Here is a 20323-nt window from a genome sequence, read left to right on the forward strand (position 1 = left end):
ACCGTCATCTGCGGTCGGGAGTAACAGAGTCGGATAACGCGTGTGTGTGCAGTGACCACTTCGTCAAAAAAAATCACCCTTCATAACATAAGGATCATGTCCAACATATCTTGCTTTCTGTTTATACCTTTCTCTCATAATATCGTCTAAACTAGCACAGTTCGGGCTAAACTAGCTCCATCTCGTCCATTCTGCTTTTCACTTCCTGCCCTTCATCTGAATCTCGCACGTCATCAGAATCACATCACTGCAAACAAGCTATATACGGGACGACCTCACCAATACGGAACAGTTGGCAACCCTGCCTGCTATGCTTACATCACAGAGTACCAAGACCAGCCTGCTATATTATAAACTTTGCATGGTTTTTAACCAGTAGACGTCAGCAAACTCACTAGTTATGTTTACATGGAATTAAATAATCTGATAGCAATCTGAACGATGGCTCCACCAGAAAGATTAATCTTCATGGAAACACCTAAATTAGGAGAGTTATCCAATTGAGCTCAATCCGATTGAAAATCCAATCCAAGAAATTATGTTCGGACTTCATGCAATAAACATATGTAAGAACAGTTCATTCAGCATCTTCAGTCGGATTAAAATTCATCCAGATTAGTGAAAATATCTACATGTAAAAGTAGGTCTGTGAATGTTCTCATTCATCCAGGTCATGGTTATCCAAAGGAGTTGAATCAAGTGCAACTGGACTTGGTATATATCCGTGAAGACGTTTCGCCTCTCATCCAAGAGGCTTCCTCAGTTCATGCCTTCCTGACTAGACGAAGCTAGTCTGACTGGCTGGTGATGAGACTCGGAATTTATCCTCTTGGAGTCGTTGTCAGAGCTATAGATGTCCATGGCTCTTTGTGTCCCAATGTTTACCAATGCCCATCGCGACGGGCGTTTGGATATTACATGTAAAAGTAGTATCTAAAATGGTCCATGGTTTAGTTACTCATTAATGGATCAGCTAGTGTCCATTGCCAAAAGATCCCAATATGGAAGGGTAATTATGTAGAGTTGTGCATATGCGCATTGACTCTGTTGCAAGTAAACCAAGGACTTTGCTCCCTAACCCCCACCACCTCTGCGTGCTGTGTAGGGTCTGCTGGCGAGGCTGGTGGACTGCCTGTGGTGCCGCTGCTCCCATCGATCTTGCCTGTTGTGGTGCTGGGAATGTGCCTGCTGCTCCCCCACTGATGAGGAGGTGGAAATCTTGGGACCTTTTCCAGCCCAGACCCCCTCATGGCTGTGAGTCTCACACACACATACACATACACACACGCACATATACACACATTTTGACTCATTTTGGCGAAGATTGCCTTAAACTTGCACATGAGTATGAGCGAACAGCGCACAAGATGGCAGACTACAGGAACCACCTAAGATTCAGCCTCAGGTGTAGACAGAGCAGGATTACACCTAAGAGCCTGCAAATAAAATCTTCTGTCAAGAGCCACCGAGCTAGCAAGAATCTCCAGAAGACACAGAGCCAGCTGTTTAACGAACGGGTGAGACAAACTAATTTTACGATCTACGCTTTGAAACCTAAAGAGGAGTAGATCCAACAGAGACTTAGGTCACGTCTAGATGAGACCACTTTCGAAAGTCATAACCCGGGCATCAAAACAAGTTCGACCTACTTGCTGCATGCCAGAGACATCGGCAGACAGAGAGACGAATGCTAGACACATGCCAGTGATGTGGACAACTAGGGGCAGCACAGTGGCCCAGTGGTTAGTACTGTTGTCTCACAGCAAGAAGGTCCTGGGTTCGAACCCCAGGCCATCCCAGGTCCTTACTGTGTGGAGTTTGCATGTTCTCCCCATGTCTGTGTGGGTTTTCTCCAGGTGCTCCGGTTTCCTCCCACCATCAAAAAGACATGCATGTTAGGACTGATACTCCTGCCTGTACCCCTGACCAAGGTAATGGAAAGAAGAACATGAGTTGGTCCCCAAGCACTCAGCTGCACACTGCCCCTATACAATAGGATGGGTTAAACGCAGAGAACAAATTCATTGTAAGAATAAAATTTGTTGTAAGAATACAATGTCAAATAAAGCGGCTTTCTTCTTTAAAAAAAAAAAGAAGAAAAAAAATCTCTTCAACAGACAACTGACCGAAGCAGAAAAAGACATCCATGCTAAGGGGCTGAATTTTGCTGTCACGCCGAGGAAGATCCCACTAGTGGAAATGATCACAGCCATGGATCAGCGATCCGTAACAACAACATCACAGACCCAGAAGCGGAGCAACTGTGGACGAAAGTTTAAGCCTGCCATAGCAATGCGAAGGTGCCGCCATCCAACATCAGCAGAGACGAGAGGAATGCACTCACGACTCTCAGTAACGAAAATAACATCCTCATCCTTCCAATGGACAAAGGCAGATGCACTGCTTCATAAAACCAGACAGACTATCACGAGAAAGTTATGACGTTACTTAGTGACATGAATACTTGTGAGCCCCTGAAATGAGATCCAGGCAGTGGTTACAAGAAAAAGGTGATGTCGTCCGGGTAGTGTAGCAGTCTATTCCATTGCCTACCAACGTGGGGATCGCTGGTTCAAATCCCTGTGTTACTTCTGGCTTGGTCAGGCGTCCCTACATACACAATTGGCCATGTCTGCAGGTGGGAAGCCAGATGTCGGTATGTGTCCTGGTTGCTGCACTAGTGCCTCCTCTGGTCGGTTGGGGCGCCTGTTCAGGGGGGAGGGGGAACTGGGGGGAATAGTGTGATCCTCCCACAGGCTACGTCCCCCTGGCAAAACTCCTCATTGTCAGGTGAAAAGAAGCAACTGGTGACTCCACATGTATCGAAGTACGCATGTGGTAGTCAACAGCCCTCCCCGAATCGGCAGAGGGGGTGGAACAGCGACCGGGACGGCTCAGAAGGGTGGAGTACTTGGCCGGACACAATACAATAGGGGAGAAAAGGGGGGGAAATCCCCCCCTCCCTCCAAAAAAAACAAGAAAAAGGTTGTCTGAAGTGGTTAGAACAGGGCAAAGTTATTGACAGAATTTTGTACCATAGATTATACCCAGGGGAAGCAACACCTAGTCTATATTACCTAAGCTACATAAACAGGACGTGCCATTACGGACACGGCCTATTGTTAGTGTTATTAACTCAGTGACCTATAACATCTCTGAGTTTCTGGCATCTCTTCTTAATCTGTTGGTAGGCAGTAATGAACATCACATTATTAACACTATGGATTTTGTGGATAAGGTGAGGGACATCATTATGGAGAGGGATGAAACAATGGTCTCTTATAATGTTACTATTTCTTCACGTGCATTCCTGTTGATGAAGCAGTGGAGGTTGTCCATACAGGACAACCCCACCCTTAGCAATAAAACCACCCTTAACATTGACCAAGTGTGTCTGCTACTGAAGCTGTGCCTTCAGTCCACATACTTCACATACAGGGGGCAGTACTATAGGCAGAAGCATGGGTGTGCTATGGGTTCTCCACTTTCATCTATAGTGGCCAGCTTGTATATGGAGGGAGTGGAAAAGAGGGCTCTGAAGTCCTATCCAAGAACACCGCCTTGCCATTGGTTCAAATTTGTGGACAACACCTGGATTAAAATTAAATCTCAGGACATACCACATTTCACTGACCACACTAACTCTGTGGACAACCACATCAAGTTCACTAGGGAGGATGTGAAAAATGATGGGTTAGCCCACTTAAGGTTCAACTCATCATCCTCTGGAGCACAAACTAGGAGTCATCACGACGCTGTACCACTGAGCTGACAACGTCCCCACTGACACAGCGGCCAGGGAGGGGAGAAATCCCACATTAAACAGGCCCTGTTTAGGTTAAGTGTGGTTTTCCTAACTGGGTGTTTGTCAAAGCCAGGAAGATGCCCAAACAGTGCACCAGCCGATTGAAGAGAGAAGGACAACAGATGCCTAATCGTAAACCGGTGGTGATTCCGTATATGGTAGGAGTGTCAGAACAGTTGAGATGCATATTTTCCAAACACCGCGTCTCGGTTGCTTTCAAACCCCAAAACACACTGTGGCAGAAATTGGTCCACCCCAAGGATCGGGTTCCCCGGCACAAACAGCGCACACTGTTAAGTGTGCACTGTTTGTGCCAGGAGGATTGCCATGACGTATACATTGGGAAAACCAAACAGATGCTGGTGAAGAGGATGGCAAAAAACAGAAGAGCTACCTCATCAGGCCAGGACTCCGCAGTCTACATCATGTACAGGCCAATGGCCACTCTTTCAAGGATAAGGATGTGCACGTCCTCGATAGGGAGGCATGCTGGTTTGAGCAGGGGGTCAAAGAGGCCATTTATGTGAAGAGGGAATGACCATCCCTGAACTGGGGGGGGGGGGCTAAGAGTACATCTGTCACCATTTTAAAATGCTGTGATTGCAACTATTCCCCAATCCTGTGTGAATAGTACACATGGCCATTGTAACTCTAGGAAAAGATGTAAAGGTCACGGCAATTTGCATATGAAGCCAATGGTTGGTTTCGGTCGTTATGCCACTGTGCTGTTTATAAGGGTGGGGATACGTGCAGTCAGTTGAGACTGACGAAGTCTCTTAGATGAGTGATGAAACATTTCTCCCAATAAATGTTGTGTCCAGATGAACTGATCCAACTTTCTGGAATTTCCTTACCTGGATTATTGAACATGCATTAATACATATACTGTACTTGGATTTTGATGATGAGGACTCTCAAAATTGCCATAACATAAACTTCACAGATCAGAAGAGTTGAATCTGATAGATTCTAATAACTGGGCTAACAATCACTGAGTGACTGCATTTTTACACTTAGTCAGGCAGTGTGTGTTTGCAGAAATGGTGAAGTTAATAGAAAAAGGCGATGACATCTGACAATTAGAGGTAGTTTTGTTTTTGTTTTGTTTTTTTAATGGGGATTGCCCGGAAAAGGTCAGAGAGCATGGTATTATTGACATTAATGAGCAAACATGTCATCGATCCTACCCACTCTCCAGGTTAAATGGGCCAGTCCTGCACTTGTGTCCTTGGTTACACCAGATGACGTCAGTGCCATAGGCAACCTCATTCCCCTCCAGTTAGAGACGGGTTAAGGGCTTTTTGAAAATCTGGTTGAAATATGGAGCTGTTGATTAAGATAAACATGTTTTCCTGGTAATCTTAGTGGAGTTCACACAAGCACACACATCAAATATCTGCACAGATGCAGACACACACACACACACACACACACACACACACACACACACACACACACACACACACACACACACACACACACACACACACACACACACACACACACACACACACACACACAGCCATGAACACACTTGTGTCCACATCCCTTTTATGAGGTATAATAAAAATCACTGGAGACACAAATAGACATGTCCACGTTAACCAGATAAACCGCAGTCTCTTGTTTAAGAAGTCAGCCCTATACTGTATTTTTCCTCAATATAATAGAGTTGACAACCACACCCTGGACACCAGTCCCAGTGGACGTAGCATGATCTTTTATCATTATATATGAAGCATTTTGTTTAGTGCAACAAAAAAACAAACCCAGAGCTATTAAGATCTTTTATTACTTTAATAGTATTCCCCTTTAAGCATTACTCTGGTGACAGCAATTTTATTTTTTGTCAGAGCTGTGTTATCTTTTATAATGATGAGTGTGTCATTTTATGAGATAGCATTCTGTTTAAACATCTAATATCTCTCTGCTCTATGTATTTCATATCATTTAAGCCAATTTACCGGTCCTGAAGTACCGCAAAACCACACACACGCATGCACGCACACACACACACTTTCTAGCCATGTGTTTTAGATTTGCTTGTTGTCATGGCAACTATCTGCCCCACTGGCTGTCGTCATGGACACAAAGGCCTCTTGACGATCCCAGAGGGATGTCTGGGAATTAGGCATCCACTATGGCGTCCTGAACAGAATAGGCGAACCCCGCCATGGAGAGGAAAATAACAACAATGAGAGGGCACTCATCGATCTAGTCTTACTTCTGATTGGTGGACTTGATACAAACCGCAATATCACACCTCAGAGCAAGTGGGCAGAGGGCACTGGATTTCATCAAAACTATATGAGCTTATGTGTGGGAGCATACAATCATGCATGTACAGGAAACGTGCTGGTGCGAACTTTCACATTCAAGGTATTTTCAGATGAACCGATTTTTTACTTCTGTTTCGTCGTCTTGCATTGAAATGCCCAGCCCTTGCGGGCTTTTAAGAAATTATTAAAGAAATATGAGCACACACAGACACACACGAGTAGAGGAAATTACAGAGGAGGTTGTTAATTGAAAGCCATGTGAGATATATAATTAACCCAAACCCCTTGTCTCGAAACCATAACTATGAAAACCAAAGAGACTGTGTACTGCAGTGAGAGGTAAATTGAAACGCACGAAAGTCTCTCTTTTAAGAGCCCTCCATCATCTGTATAAGGTGAAATCCACAGACTATATATATATATATATATATATATATATATATATATCCACACATAATATATGAAATTGGTATGTATTGTTAATGTATACCTGCACCATCTAACATATACAATACATGAACAGAGAGAAAATATGACAAACAGCAGAGAAACAGTTATGTAACTCAAACATATAATTTGGTTTGCCTCCTATATCATGCGTTGCAAATGTAATTTGCTGCCATTAATGCATCATTACTGAATGGCCAGTCTAATTTTCCCTCATCAGAGCAGAATAATTCAGGCCACTGCCTTTGGATTTGTTCGAGAAGGCATTCCCTGAGGGCATCTTACAGCGTACAGTAAAACACGAGGTAGGAGTCACTTTCTATATCTTCCAGTTCACAGACACTGGACAGTCTATTCTCCCTGCATACCACATTAAACCTGCCCTCTTCAACAGCCGGGGGAATAATACCCGGTGTCATTTGGCCACACAGGGACCTTTCTTCCCCTCGTGAAGTGAGACATCAACGTAAGCTTGTGATCTGTGGTGACGTTTAAAACTGTACATAAGATCTCAGTATAGGCCTACTGTAGTCCATAACTCAGGAGACCACATCTGTTTAAGTTGAAGAAACATCCTACGCCTTATCATATAAACATTACAACCCAGCATGTCTTGATGCATGCTCAATAAGCCAGGTGAGGAATCAAGTTGAATAAGTTCATCTGGACCACATGTTTATTGGGAGAAGCGTTTCATCACTCATCCTAGTGACACTGCAGGGATACCTGCAGTCAGTCTCAACTGACTGCAGGTATCCCCACCCTGATAAACGGTAAAGTTGCATAGCGACCGAAACCAACGATGGGTTTCATAATGCAAATTGCCGTGACCATTAACTAGAGTTTCAATGGCCATGTGTACTATTCACAGAGGATTGGGGAATAGTTGCAATCACAGCATTGTAAAATGGTGACAGATATAATCTTAGCCCCCCCCCCCCCCGGTTCAGGGATGGTCATTCCCTCTTCACATTTATGGCCTCTTTGACTCCCCATTCAAACCAATGTTCCTCCCAATCAAGGATGTGCACATCCTCATCCTTGAAAGAGTGACCACTGGCCTGTAGATGGATGTAGACTGTGGAGTCCTGGGCTGATGCGTTAGTTCTCCTGTGTTGTGTCATCCTCTTGGCCAGCATCTGTTTAGTTTCTCCAATGTACAAGTCACAGCAATCCTCCTGGCACTCAACAGTGTACACTATATTGCTCTGTTTGTGCCGGGGGACCCGATCCTTGGGGTGGACTAATTTCTGGTGCAGCGTGTTTTGGGGTTTGAAAGCCATCGAGATGCAGCACTGCATATTTGTTAAAGTGTACTGGTGGTCAGTCCGGGTGGCGTGGTGGTCTGTCCCGTTGCCTATCAACATGGGGATCGCCGGTTCGAATCCCCGTGTTACCTCCAGCTTGGTTGGGCGTCCCTACAGACACAATTGGCCATGTCTGCAGGTGGGAAGCCGGATGTGGGTACATGTCCTGGTCGCTGCACTAGCACCTCCTCTGGTCGGTCGGGGGGGCACCAGTAGCGTGATCCTCCCACGCGTTATGTCACCCTGGCGAAACTCCTCACTGTCAGGTGAAAAGAAGTGGCTGGCGACTCCACATGTATCGGAGGAGGCATGTGGTAGTCTGCAGCCCTCCCCAGATTGGCAGAGGGGGTGGAGCAGCAACCAGGACGGCTCAGAAGTAGTACAATTGAGAGAAAAAGGGGGAAAACAATCCACACAAAAAAAGTGCTGGTGGTCAGACTCCATGAAAATAAAATAAATTTCCCTTGTCCAGGGAGTGTAGTGAGTTTCGTCCCATGGGAGAATCTCTTTCATAATTCTGTTTTCTGACATACTGAAACATGGAAGGCTCCCAGCTCATGTCTCCCTTGAGAGCTAAATTTTAGGCAAACTTTTGCCCCAGTGTTTCTTAAACTTTTTGGACTAGTTACCACCTCTGATTAAACTCAAGCATCCAAGTACCACCTCCAAGCAGCCACTTTTTCTAAGCCACAGAAAAATATCAACAACTACATGTATGTGTATATATATATATATATATATATATATATATATATATATATATACACACACACACACACACAAACACACACACACACATCTTACAGGACCCTTATTTCTGAAACACATTATCTGCCTTTTAATACAGAAAACGTATCTGTCAGAAAATGTCTCGACTATTTTCAGATATTTTGTGGACTAAACCTACAGATACAGATAGTGGTGTTGTTTTAACATGCCTCATCAGCATTCAGCAATGGATTTGAGATATCGCAGCCTTTATTTAGTTTCATCTCACGAGCCTGTTGTGCATTATGTGTATTATTTAATCAGCCCGCATCAAACACCCGTGGAGCACGGTTCCCAGAAGGCAGGTTTGCAGCAGCATCCGCTCATTTATTCAGAACAGCCAAGTTTGTTCTCATGTCCCTAGTCTATTGCACCGCCTCCAAAAGGACTTTTGTGTCTCCTAGAGTCCAGTTTAATAATTTAACGGCAGTATTTTGGGGGATTAGTATTTCGGAAGGGATCCAGATGAGAAGCGTGATGGCAGTCGTTGATAACCGCTGTCACGGCCCCTCGCAGTAAGTTAATAAAGCATGTTTGCAGTCCCCACCGCCTGCAGTTGTCCTTCAGCGTGAGGAGGAAGTAGCTGGTGTTACAGTAAGGCAGACCACATTGCTTGCCAAGCTCTGATCTGGTCCTCCTTGGGGCCTGCTCATCTTTACGTTGATAAACCAATAAGCAGAACTGAGTCAGTGGAGGGGGGGTGTTGTGTGTGTGTGTGTGTGTGTGTGTGTGTGTGTGTGTGTGTGTGTGTATATGTGTGTGTGAGAGAGAGAGACAGTTTCTATTTTCTCTTGCAGGATATAACTATTGATTTAATGAAAACTGTCCAGGAAATGTAATTATCTTTTTATAATGAGGCATTTAGCGCAACACTTTGAATTATGAATGTCTCATGACTTATATGAAGCCCATGTAAAGTGTTTGTCACTTTTGAATTTTGAAAAGGATTTTAAGTTTGTATTTTTTTTTACCTCGAGTGTGTTAGAGTGTTGTGTGAGAATTTTACTCCTCTTACCTAATTTGAATTGACAAACGTAAAAAGCAACAAGATTTACAGCAAAATAATAAATGTGACTTGTGTAGCACACTTCAAAAAGAAGCTACTGTTGCTAAATGATTGGGACAAATCAAATCATCCATTATCTGAACCGCTTATCCTGCTCACAGGGATGCTGGAACCTATCCCGGCAGTCATTGGGCAGCAGGCGGGGAGACACCCTGGACAGGCCGCCAGGCCATCACACAGGGCCGACACACACATTCATAACTAGGGACAATTTAGTAGGGCCAATTCACCTGACCTACATGTCTTTGGACTGTGGGAGGAAACTGGAGCCCCCGGAGGAAACCCATGCAGACAAGGGGAGAACATGCAAACTCCACACAGAGGACGACCTGGGGCGACCCCCAAGGTTGGACTACCCCGGGGCTCGAACCCAGGACCTTCTCTCTGTGAGGCAACCATGCTAACCACTGCACCACTATGCCGCCCCAAATCGAATAGATGAAATAGATAAATAGAAAAACATGAAACAGTTATGTGGGATGATAGAATTCCCTGACAATGGAAAAGACTCATAACATATGTACATAATAACAGAGTCATGGAGTCAGTACATAACAGACGATGTATGAGTAAGAATAAAACCATTGAAAAATAAGTATTATAAAAAGGCCTTATATGACTTTTTTTTTTGTGGCTACCCCCCCCCCCTTTTTTCTCCTCAATTGTATCTGGCCAATTACTCCACTCTTCTGAGCTGTCCTGGTCGCTGCTCCACCTCCTCTGCCAATCAGGCAAGGGCTGCAGACTACCACATGCCTCCTCTGGTACATGTGGAGTCTCCAGCCGCTTCTTTTCACCTGACAGTGAGGAGTTTCACCAGGGGGATGTAGTATGTGGGAGGATCACACTATTCCCCCCAGTTCCCTCTCCCCCCTGAACAGGCGCCCCGACCAACCAGAGGAGGTGCTAGTGCAGCGACCAGGACACGTACCCGCATCTGGCTTCCCACCCGCAGACACGGCCAATTGTATCTGTAGGGACGCCCGACCAAGCCAGAGGTAACACGGGGATTCGAACCGGTGATCCCCGTGTTGGTAGGCAACGGAATAGCCTGCTACTCGGACGCCTATGAAATTGTATTTTTGAAGATGTGATTTATAATATGATGGCAATCTTGGCATCTGTGAATGCTGCCAAAGCCTATTTGATATAAAAAAAAGACTAAATTTACTGAGTGGTTATGCACATTGCAGAACTGACAATTTAATCTGACGTGCATCTTTCGCTGTTTGTTACATTTAATGTCTTGAATTTTCAAGCTGGCAGCTTTGTGGAAAATTCCTGACATGCTGTTCTCGATGTGACAAGAGGAATCGGCATTTTTATGATTATCAGTTTCCTCTGGCAAGACTTAATTGATAAGCCATTGAATGAATAATAAAGTGTGAAGAAACTCAATGGGTGCTTATTTACCTCAGAAATCTTTCACATATTCAACCGGTCCATAGAGCTCCATACTGCTCCGTACTGTATGCTCATGTTGAATAGCATCACCTTATCACCGGTCCCTGAAAGGTCAAGGATCACAGGCCTTTCCGACATCAAGCTTCCTCTGCTGACCTGCCTCGTCATGAAGACCCTTAAATGATTTGCCATACCCCACCTTAAAAACAATCACAGACCCCCTGCTGGACCCCCTGAAGTTTATGTACAGAGCCAACAGGTCCGTGTCAGATATGATCGGTAAGGACCTGCCTTTCATCCTACATCACCTCCCCAGCTGGGAAACATATGCCAGGACACAATATGTGGCCTCCGGCTCTGCATCCCATGTTAGTGTACCAGAGCTCCTTCAGGCTAAGTTTTCCTAACTGTTGTATTAATAATGCCAGTTGCCATTTTCTGGTGAATCACTGACTTCAATACAGAAGAAGACCCTCAGTGCCAGTGCTACCAAAGGATGTGTGACTCTCCTATATACCAACATCTGCATATCCAAATACCCTGCTGTTAGTTTGCCAGAGTTTGCATGAGAGACAGCACTGACCAGTCTCCTTACTGCAGACCAACAAATGAGTGTGCCTCCTGCAGCAACATAAGAAATTCAATCAGCCACAGACATGATGATCAGGTTCGATCACTGTGTCCACACTCACCTCCATAATTATCTAGTTTGGATGAGCCTTAAGCTGGGAGAGAGCACCCTCAGCTGCAAGATATCCACTTGACGCAACTTCTCCGACTCCCGATCTAGAAAGCGTACAAGCCTGTGACCCACCAGTCCCCTCCTAACACTTATTTAAAGGTTTCTCATCTGAACAGCAATACAGGACAGTTTATAACAAAAGTAACCCAGGCACATCAGCTTTGTCCCACCAGCAGCGACCTTCCTCAATATCTAAATGGGCCCCCATCCCCAACACACACACACACACACATATATGCTGGACTCTTGGATTTTCACTTAGATTTTCACTTTACATTTGTGTGTGTGTGTGTGTGTGTGTGTGTGTGTGTGTGTGTGTGTGTGTGTGTGTGTGTGTGTGTGTGTGTGTGTGTGTGTGTGTGTGTGAGAGAGAAACCAATCAACTCAAATTCCTGGCATGTGAAAACTGATTTGGAAAATAAAGCAGATTTTGAGCCAAACTAGGATCACTCTTGTCAGCAGCCCTATATTTTTATTTCTTCTATCTCTGCTGCTCAGCTTTTACTCATTTCCTCTTCCTCTATTATAAAATCTGTCTCTCTGAATTCATTTTTATTTACCTCTCTCTCTCATCCCAGAATGAAGAAGTGTGACGATGAAAAGAATGCAGATTCGGGGTTGTCCTGCGGAGATGTAGCAGAGGCTCAAGACGGTGACTCCTCCGAGAGGGGCTCCAGTGCTGACATGTCTCGTTCCACCTTCAGCATGGTTCAGCAGCTCTCTAGTAAGTCAGACAGGGGCTGGTGCATCGCTCAACCAGCGAGTCATTCAGTCAACGAAAACCTCAAAGGGCAGTCCTTGCACTAAAATTATAGATTAGAAAGCATCTTCAACGGATATAGCTTTTGTAATACTTTGCTTAAGTACTACATTTGGTCCATTGGCTGGGAGGATGACAGGCTTTGTGTATAGATGTATTTATTTCCTTTAAAATTCCTTAAAGCATTAAGCTTGGTGCTGGTCAAGCCTGAGTGAAAGAAAATGACAGTTTGCTACTTACATTTTAAATATTTCTTTTTATTTTCTATATTACTTAACAATACAATGCGTGAAAAGCACGTTTTTAAAGATACAATCAATAAAATTTATTCTCTAGTTACCACTCTAAGTGACCAGTCGAGGTTGCAGTACTGGCAACAGTTCCTTTAAGTGATGGTGACCCACGTCACACAGCTAACACTAATATCATCTCACACTTTCACGAGCTACTTATGCAAAAATGCTGCATAAATGTAAAACGTGTGTCTGGGTAGCGTGGCGGTCTATTCCGTTGCCTACCAACACAGGGATCAGTGGTTCGAATCCCCATGTTACCTCCGGCTTGGTCGGGCGTCCCAACAGACACAATTAGCCGTGTCTGCGGGTGGGAAGCCGGATGTGGGTACATGGCCTGGTCGCTGCACTAGCGCCTCCTCTGGTCAGTCTGGGCGCCTGTTCAGATGGGAGGGGAACTGGAGGGAATAGCGTGATCCTCCCACATGCTACGTCCCCCTGGTGAAACTCCTCACTGTCTGGTGAAAAGAAGTGGCTGGTGACTCCACATGTGTCGGAGGAGGCATGTGGTAGTCTGCAGCCCTCCCCGGATCAGCAGAGGAGGTGGAGCAGTGACCAGGATGGCTCGGAAGAGCGGGATAATTGGCCAAGTACAACTGTGGAGAACAGTGGCTTGACCAGCTAGCCATCAGGTTTTATGCCTTTGAGTCACAGTTTTCACCCCCTGTTAAAAGTGATACCAGTATCTTATTTTTGGAGCAACACTGGCAATATGATTTTTTGTCAGATGAATAGGTTCTTTGGATTGTTTAGAGTTGTATTATGAAGGTGGATCTTTGACATTTGAAAGCTGAAACTCACAGTAAGATGAATGTGTGAGGACCTGTCATTTTGTGCAATGGCACTGGATTTCTAAAGGACGAGGAGCCCTCTACTGGTTTGTTTACAAAAGTAAAGGCTAGAATGCAGGGTTTGAAAGCCAGAAGCTATCATTTTGCAATTGGTATTCATCAACGCTTTCCAACCCCTCCAGCACATTATGGCTTTTTACAATAATAATTTCAAATTTTTACCTTTGGTACCTTTTGGCTCTTTTTAACTTATTTTTAGCTTTTGGTCTTCATGTGTGTATATCTTATATTGTGTTTGCTGTGTTTGTCTGTGTCTGTCTTGCACTGTTTAGTGAAGCCACAGCCCTCATTTAATTTTTAACATGTGCCTGCACATTGTTTTTAATGACAATAAATTGAATTGAATTGAATTGAATTTTGAATATTCCTGACTCAACAACAAACACACATTAGAAGCCCATTAAATTGTTCTTTTTTTTTTTCCTCAAAGTTTTCTCTTTCCTTTTCTAGTATTCCTTTTATCTGCTTTCTCCTTTTCTTTCCATCCCCACTTTATCTTTTCTCAGGTCTGGACAATTATAAGCCTGGATCACCCTTGGTGGATGTGAAGCCCATTGAGTTTTGGGCGATGGGACCCAGAAAGGAGGTCATCCAGCCACTGCATAGGCCCCAGACCCCTCCTGACCAATGCTTCCACAAGCTGGAGCCTCAGCTCTACTCCCATGAGTCCTCTGGGGAAGACGTGGACTTGCTGACAGATGACGAGATCCTTCTCCGATACCAACTGGGCACGCTCCACTTCAGCACTCAGTAAGATCCTCAGCCCTTAACAATCCACAATGACCGAAAATAGTCTCTGCAACTGCAATTACAATTCATGTGTCCAAATACATGATTATAACTACACTCTGGAGCTCAGTAGGCTTAAATTAATGTGTGTCTAAAAAGAGTTGAGCAACAGAATTTTAAACCATTGTTAATAGTAGCTGTTGCAAACCTGCAGAAGTAAAGTCAACTTCTAGTCTTAACATTTCAAGATAAATGTCTACATTTAAAGTTATTTTGTTCCTCTTACTTTGATTGATATCCTGTTAAAATAACAGTTTGGAACTTCACAACTGAATACTTAAATAAATCAGTCGTCCTGCTCCTCTAAGATGCTTGGATTTATCTCGTATATATATAGAGAGAGAGAGTTTTTTTTTCCGAAATCGTCAATGCTTTTTGTGAGTGCTCAACTAATAAGGAGCGGAATATCAGCACGGATACAGGAAAAAATATTTTAATACACTGCAATGTATTAAAATCTTTTTTCCTGTATCCATGTTGATATATATGTGTGTGTGTGTGTGTGTGTGTGTATATGCGTGTGTCTGTATGTATATATATATATATATGTATTCAAATATACCTTTGTTAAAAGAAATGCTCAATGGTAGGAAACGTGCTCAACATATAAGGAGCAAAATAACCCAGTGAGTCAAGAAAATTCTGTATGCGACAGTACAAGCCTGTTTCATGCCATAAGCAATCCTCACCTGTCAACAAAGCTACTGTGAAAGAGCATACCATTTACTGCCTCATCATGCACATCACGTGCACAACGTCCAATGGGGAAGGGAGAGGTGAAATATATATATAAGCAGCGACCGCTACGGCTCAGAAGAGTGAGGTAATTGGCGAAGTACAATTGGGGAGAAAAAAGGGGGGGGGGAATCCACACAAAAAAAAGAAAACCAAAGCAAGTTGAATCAGTTCATCTGGAAACAACGTTTATTGACAGAAACGTTTCATCACTCATCTAAGTGACCTCACTTTGGAAACCTTTCTGTCAATAAACATTGTGTCTAAATGAACTGATTCAACTTGCCTTGATAAGGGACTTTCCCATCTCTTCTCTCTCCATAACCTCTAGATATGACCTTATCAATGGACATCTAGGTGTGCGGGTCATCGAGGCTCGTGACCTGCCACCCCCACTGACCTGTGACGGTGCACGGCAAGACATGGCCCACTCCAACCCCTACGTAAAGATGAGCCTGTTGCCAGACCACAAGAACTCTCGCCAAACAGGAGTGAAAAGAAAGACCCAGAACCCGGTGTTTGAGGAGCGGTTTACCTTTGAACTTCCCTTTCTAGAGGCCCAGAGACGCACACTACTGCTGTCGGTGGTGGACTTTGACAAGTTCTCACGTCACTGTGTCATCGGCAAGGTGGCGCTGCCTCTCAGTGAGGTGGACCTGGTCAAAGGAGGCCACTGGTGGAAGGCACTGGTGCCCAGCTCGCAGGTATGGTTGGCTCGTATAGACACATGCAGTCTTTCCTGCACTGATACACACGTGTATAGTATATACACATGTGTATGAATATATACACGTGCACTCCACACACTTAAGCATCCACTCACGCATACCTGTAAATGTCCTACACAAAATAAATTCATCAAACTCACTAAAAGTGTTCATCATGAGCATATTAGTTATGCCCAATTACCTTTTGATGGACATAATCATCACCTTTCCTGTTCATCCCAGAAACAAAGCAAAGGCTTCAGTTCAGGGGTCTGGGGTTTTCATCAACATGTATGTAAGTACCCTTCCCGGTATGTGTCCTTCATTTAACTGTACATGACAGAGCTGTACATGACAAATTAACTCAAACATAAGATGACCCTGATTATAAGATGACCCCCCCATTTTTTTTTCAAGGCAAATTTTTGGAAAAAGACTTTGAAGACCAAATCATGTTTTCATGAAGAAAATCATTTTAATTTAAAATAATGATAATAAAAACATTGAATAAAACAAGGTAGGCTGTTGCTTTTAATATCTTTTAAATAAAAGCATGTTTCCATATCTCTTAGGTGAAATTGCCACATTTAAATTAAATAAAACCTAGTCACATTTGTAAATGAATGACTTATGGTCAAATACCATAAAAATTAAAATAAATATTAGTCTATTGATGTTTCTAATACCAATTAGGCAATCCATCTTATAGTAAAAAAACAACCATTTAGCCTATCAAACTTTCAATAACTGCATTAACCATTGAAGTGCAGTTTAATTGTAGAACCGTCTTGAAACAAATCTGACAGAGAGAAACCAAGACTAGGTTAAAACCTAGTATATGGCTGGGCCGCAACTACATTTAGAAAGTGGATGTTTTGACATCAGAATCAGAAATACTTTATTGATCGGTCCCATGAACAGCAGCTGTACTGGACAGCAGTTTTCAAACCCTGATTATTTATAGTTGAATAGCGCCAATTTATTTTTTTATATGAAATAATGACCTGGCTACAATTACTGCTGCCATGATCACTGGAAAGTCTAGGCGTGACACCCTTATGAATGTGCTTCAGATACCACCAACTCTCTGAAGACGCTAATAATTTTCACTCTAAAATGTGTGTGGCTATTAGCGCTGGTGTTTGTGATTTGGACTTTTTTGCAATGAGGCATCTCAGTAGTATCCACCAGCAGTGAATGATGATTTATTTCGAACATGTAAATAAGCAGGATATAACATACAGATAAGCCATTGCCAATAATCTGAAGTGATCACACATCAAAATCAGCGAACAAATCTCCGTATGCATATTTGTTACGAGTGGTGTGCAGTCAGGGGAGGCAGGGTAGGCAGTGCCTCACCCAGGCTAATAAGAAAAAAAAAAAAATATCGTGATAGTTAAAAAAATATTTATTTATTTAATATTTTTTTAACTTTAATTTGTTAAGATTGTTGTAAAAAACAATTGTTAAAAAAATCATGTAAAACTTGTTGTTTTATCAATAAAAGTCATGCCCTATTCAGGATGGCTTGCTCCCAAAGCTAGCATTCATGAATGCTGAGGCAGAGTCTGCTTGTGCCTCTCTCTGGCGTGTGGAATGAAAGCAAACGGTTTCGGAGTTTTGCGCATGCGTAGTCTGTTCTTACAGTGTATTCCAGTATCAACGATGAGGCTCATCGCTAACCTGTCTCACGTTTTGTGAACGGATGTATTTTGACTCCCTCCCACTTTCTGGCTTGCCGTCTTCTGCCAACCCAGCCATGGACCTCACTGCATGTTACTGTTTGTTACATGTTGGAAAAGGAGTAGAAGGAAGTATACACTTATTTTTTCCTACCCCTTCTCACCTACTCTTTTTGTTTTGTTTTTATTTTTTCCCCCTTTTTCTCCCCAGTTGTACTTGGCCAATTACCCCACTCGACCGAGCCGTCCCAGTTGCTGTCCCACCCCCTCTGCCGATCTGGGAAGGGCTGCAGACTACCACATGTCTCCTCCGATACATGTGGAGTCGCCAGCCACTTCTTTTCACCTGACAGTGAGGAGTTTCACCAGGGGGGACGTAGCATGTGGGAGGGTCACGCTATTCCCCCCCCCGTTCCCCCTCTGAACAGACACCCCAACCGACCAGAGGAGGTGCTAATGCAGCGACCAGGACACATACCCACATCCGGCTTCTCACCCGCAGACATGGCCAGTTGTATCTGTAGAGACGCCCGACCAAGCCGGAGGCAACACGGGGATTCGAACAATCCCCATGTTGTTAGACAACGGAATAGACCGCCACGCCACCCAGACGCCCCTTCTCACCTACTCAAGTTAATTCAGCTGCTATACATTTCAACTCAATTTCCCACTGTACTGAATAGTTCACATTCAATGCAAGTTGTGCTGCACAATACAAACTCAACTACTCTGAACAATAAGAGAAAAAAAGAAGAAAAAAAACATCAAGAACACATGAAAGAAAAAGAAAAACACATCCTGATGTCATGTACCAAGAATAAACAGATCTCAATGCTACGAACAACCCAAATATCCACTCAGCGTCATAGAAAGAAAAATGAAAAAAAAAGTATTAGGAAATGTTTAGAGATAAATAAAACTTAGACAGTTAACACAACTCTTCTTCATCCCTATATCTCTTGATAATCAGTCCTTTGTACTTCTTCTTGAACTGTGTAATGTTTGTAGATTGTTTGAGTTCCATGCTCAGACTGTTCCACAGTTTTACCCAACAGATTGAAATGTACATGCTCTTCAACGTTGTACAAACACAGAATTTCTTGAAGTTTGATTTCCCTCTCAAATTATATTCTCCTTCTCTATCTGGAAATTTTTTTTGTATATTACTCGGTATTAGCTTGTTTCTTGCTTTGAACATTATTTGTGCTGTATTAAATTCTACTAAATCCCTGAAGTTCAAGGCACTTGACTTTAAAAATAGCTTGTTGGTGTGTTCACAATATCCTACATTATTAACTATTGTTATGGCTCTTTTTTTAGTATACATAATGGTTGTAGATTGGTTTTGTAGATGTTACCCCATACCTCCATACAGTAGTTCAGATATGGTAAAATAAATGAACAATACAGAGTGTGCAATGATTAATGATCCAGAATGTGTCTTGCTTTTCTCATGACTGCAATGCTCCTTGCCAGCTTTGCTCGCACATATGTTGTGTGAGGTTTCCAGCAGATTTTGTGGTCTAGTATCACACCTAGAAATGTATTTTCATATGGTCTTTCTAGTTGGACATTGTCAATCACTACTTTTACTTTTGAATTAATTAAGTAATTTCCAAACAATATAAACTTTGTTTTGTCCAGATTTAAGGATAATTTGTTTATGTCAAACCACTATTTTAATTTTTCCGTTGTTATTGTGGTCAGCTCCAAAAGCTACTGTAAATTCTCACCAGAACAAAATATATTCATGTCATCAGCAAATAAAACAAATTTCATATTTTTTGATATCTTGCATATATCGTTTAAGCACAGAATGAACAGTTTTGGACCTAAAACTGACCCCTGGGGTACACCACAAGTAATATCCATGCATGACGATTTATGTTCACCTATCATTACAAACTGCTGCCTGTTACTTAAATAGCTTCTAAGCCAGTTCTGCACCACCCTTCTGATACCATACCGTTCCAATTTGTCTATTAATCTATTGTGATCAATAGTGTCAAAAGCTTTTTTAGATCTATAAATATTCCCACTGCAAACTTTTTTTTTGTCTATGCAATTAGTTATTTCTTCAATTAATTCACTGAGCACCAGAGATGTTGATCGAGCAGTAATATAGGAGGGTTTCCGTGCAACATCATCACAGAGATGCGTGCGCAACTAGGGGGCAGAAAGCAGCTACAGCGCAGAGATTTTAACCAAGATCGAGTTCAGATACAGCAGAGATGACGCGCAATTGTTGTGCAATAAACTGCACAAACCGCCAAAAGGATGGGTGGAAATGTTCAATATTCCAAAGGGGTCACATGAACATTTTCATTGTTGAACCGCTTTGGTAGCTCTCAAAAGATTATGCATCTCATAATCTTCTGAGGGCTGCGCACGCACCCAGTAATGTTTGTTAACAGGAAACTCGTCTATATTGCATTAGTTAGTGTGCAAACCGCTGTGTTGACTCAGGGCCTACTTTCGTGTTTACCAGTGACATTGGTCGTCACCTGATCCAGCAGCCCAGTCGTGTCAAACTGATCACTCAGTCAATCACTCGGGGACACTGTAGGGCTGACCCAACTGGCTGGTCCAGTCAAAAACAGGCTGCTTCAGTCAGGAGGGGAACACTCGCTTTACAGATATTTGGTGCCATCTGTTGTTGTGATTGTACATTGACATTTAAAGACC

General features: G+C 43.1%; 1 protein-coding gene across 1 annotated transcript in view; it reads left to right on the forward strand.

The window, feature by feature from the left end:
• Window positions 1-20323, forward strand: part of syt17 (synaptotagmin XVII) — a 45404-nt gene that overhangs the window by 10003 nt on the left and 15078 nt on the right. The window contains exons 3-6 of the mRNA XM_056288355.1: window positions 1106-1254; window positions 12397-12542; window positions 14229-14472; window positions 15578-15950. Of these exons, the coding sequence (XP_056144330.1) occupies window positions 1106-1254; window positions 12397-12542; window positions 14229-14472; window positions 15578-15950 (912 nt within the window). The remainder of the gene's footprint in view (window positions 1-1105; window positions 1255-12396; window positions 12543-14228; window positions 14473-15577; window positions 15951-20323) is intronic.

This window comes from Lampris incognitus, chromosome 10 (assembly GCF_029633865.1).
Source record: "Lampris incognitus isolate fLamInc1 chromosome 10, fLamInc1.hap2, whole genome shotgun sequence".
Lineage (NCBI taxonomy): Eukaryota > Metazoa > Chordata > Actinopteri > Lampriformes > Lampridae > Lampris > Lampris incognitus.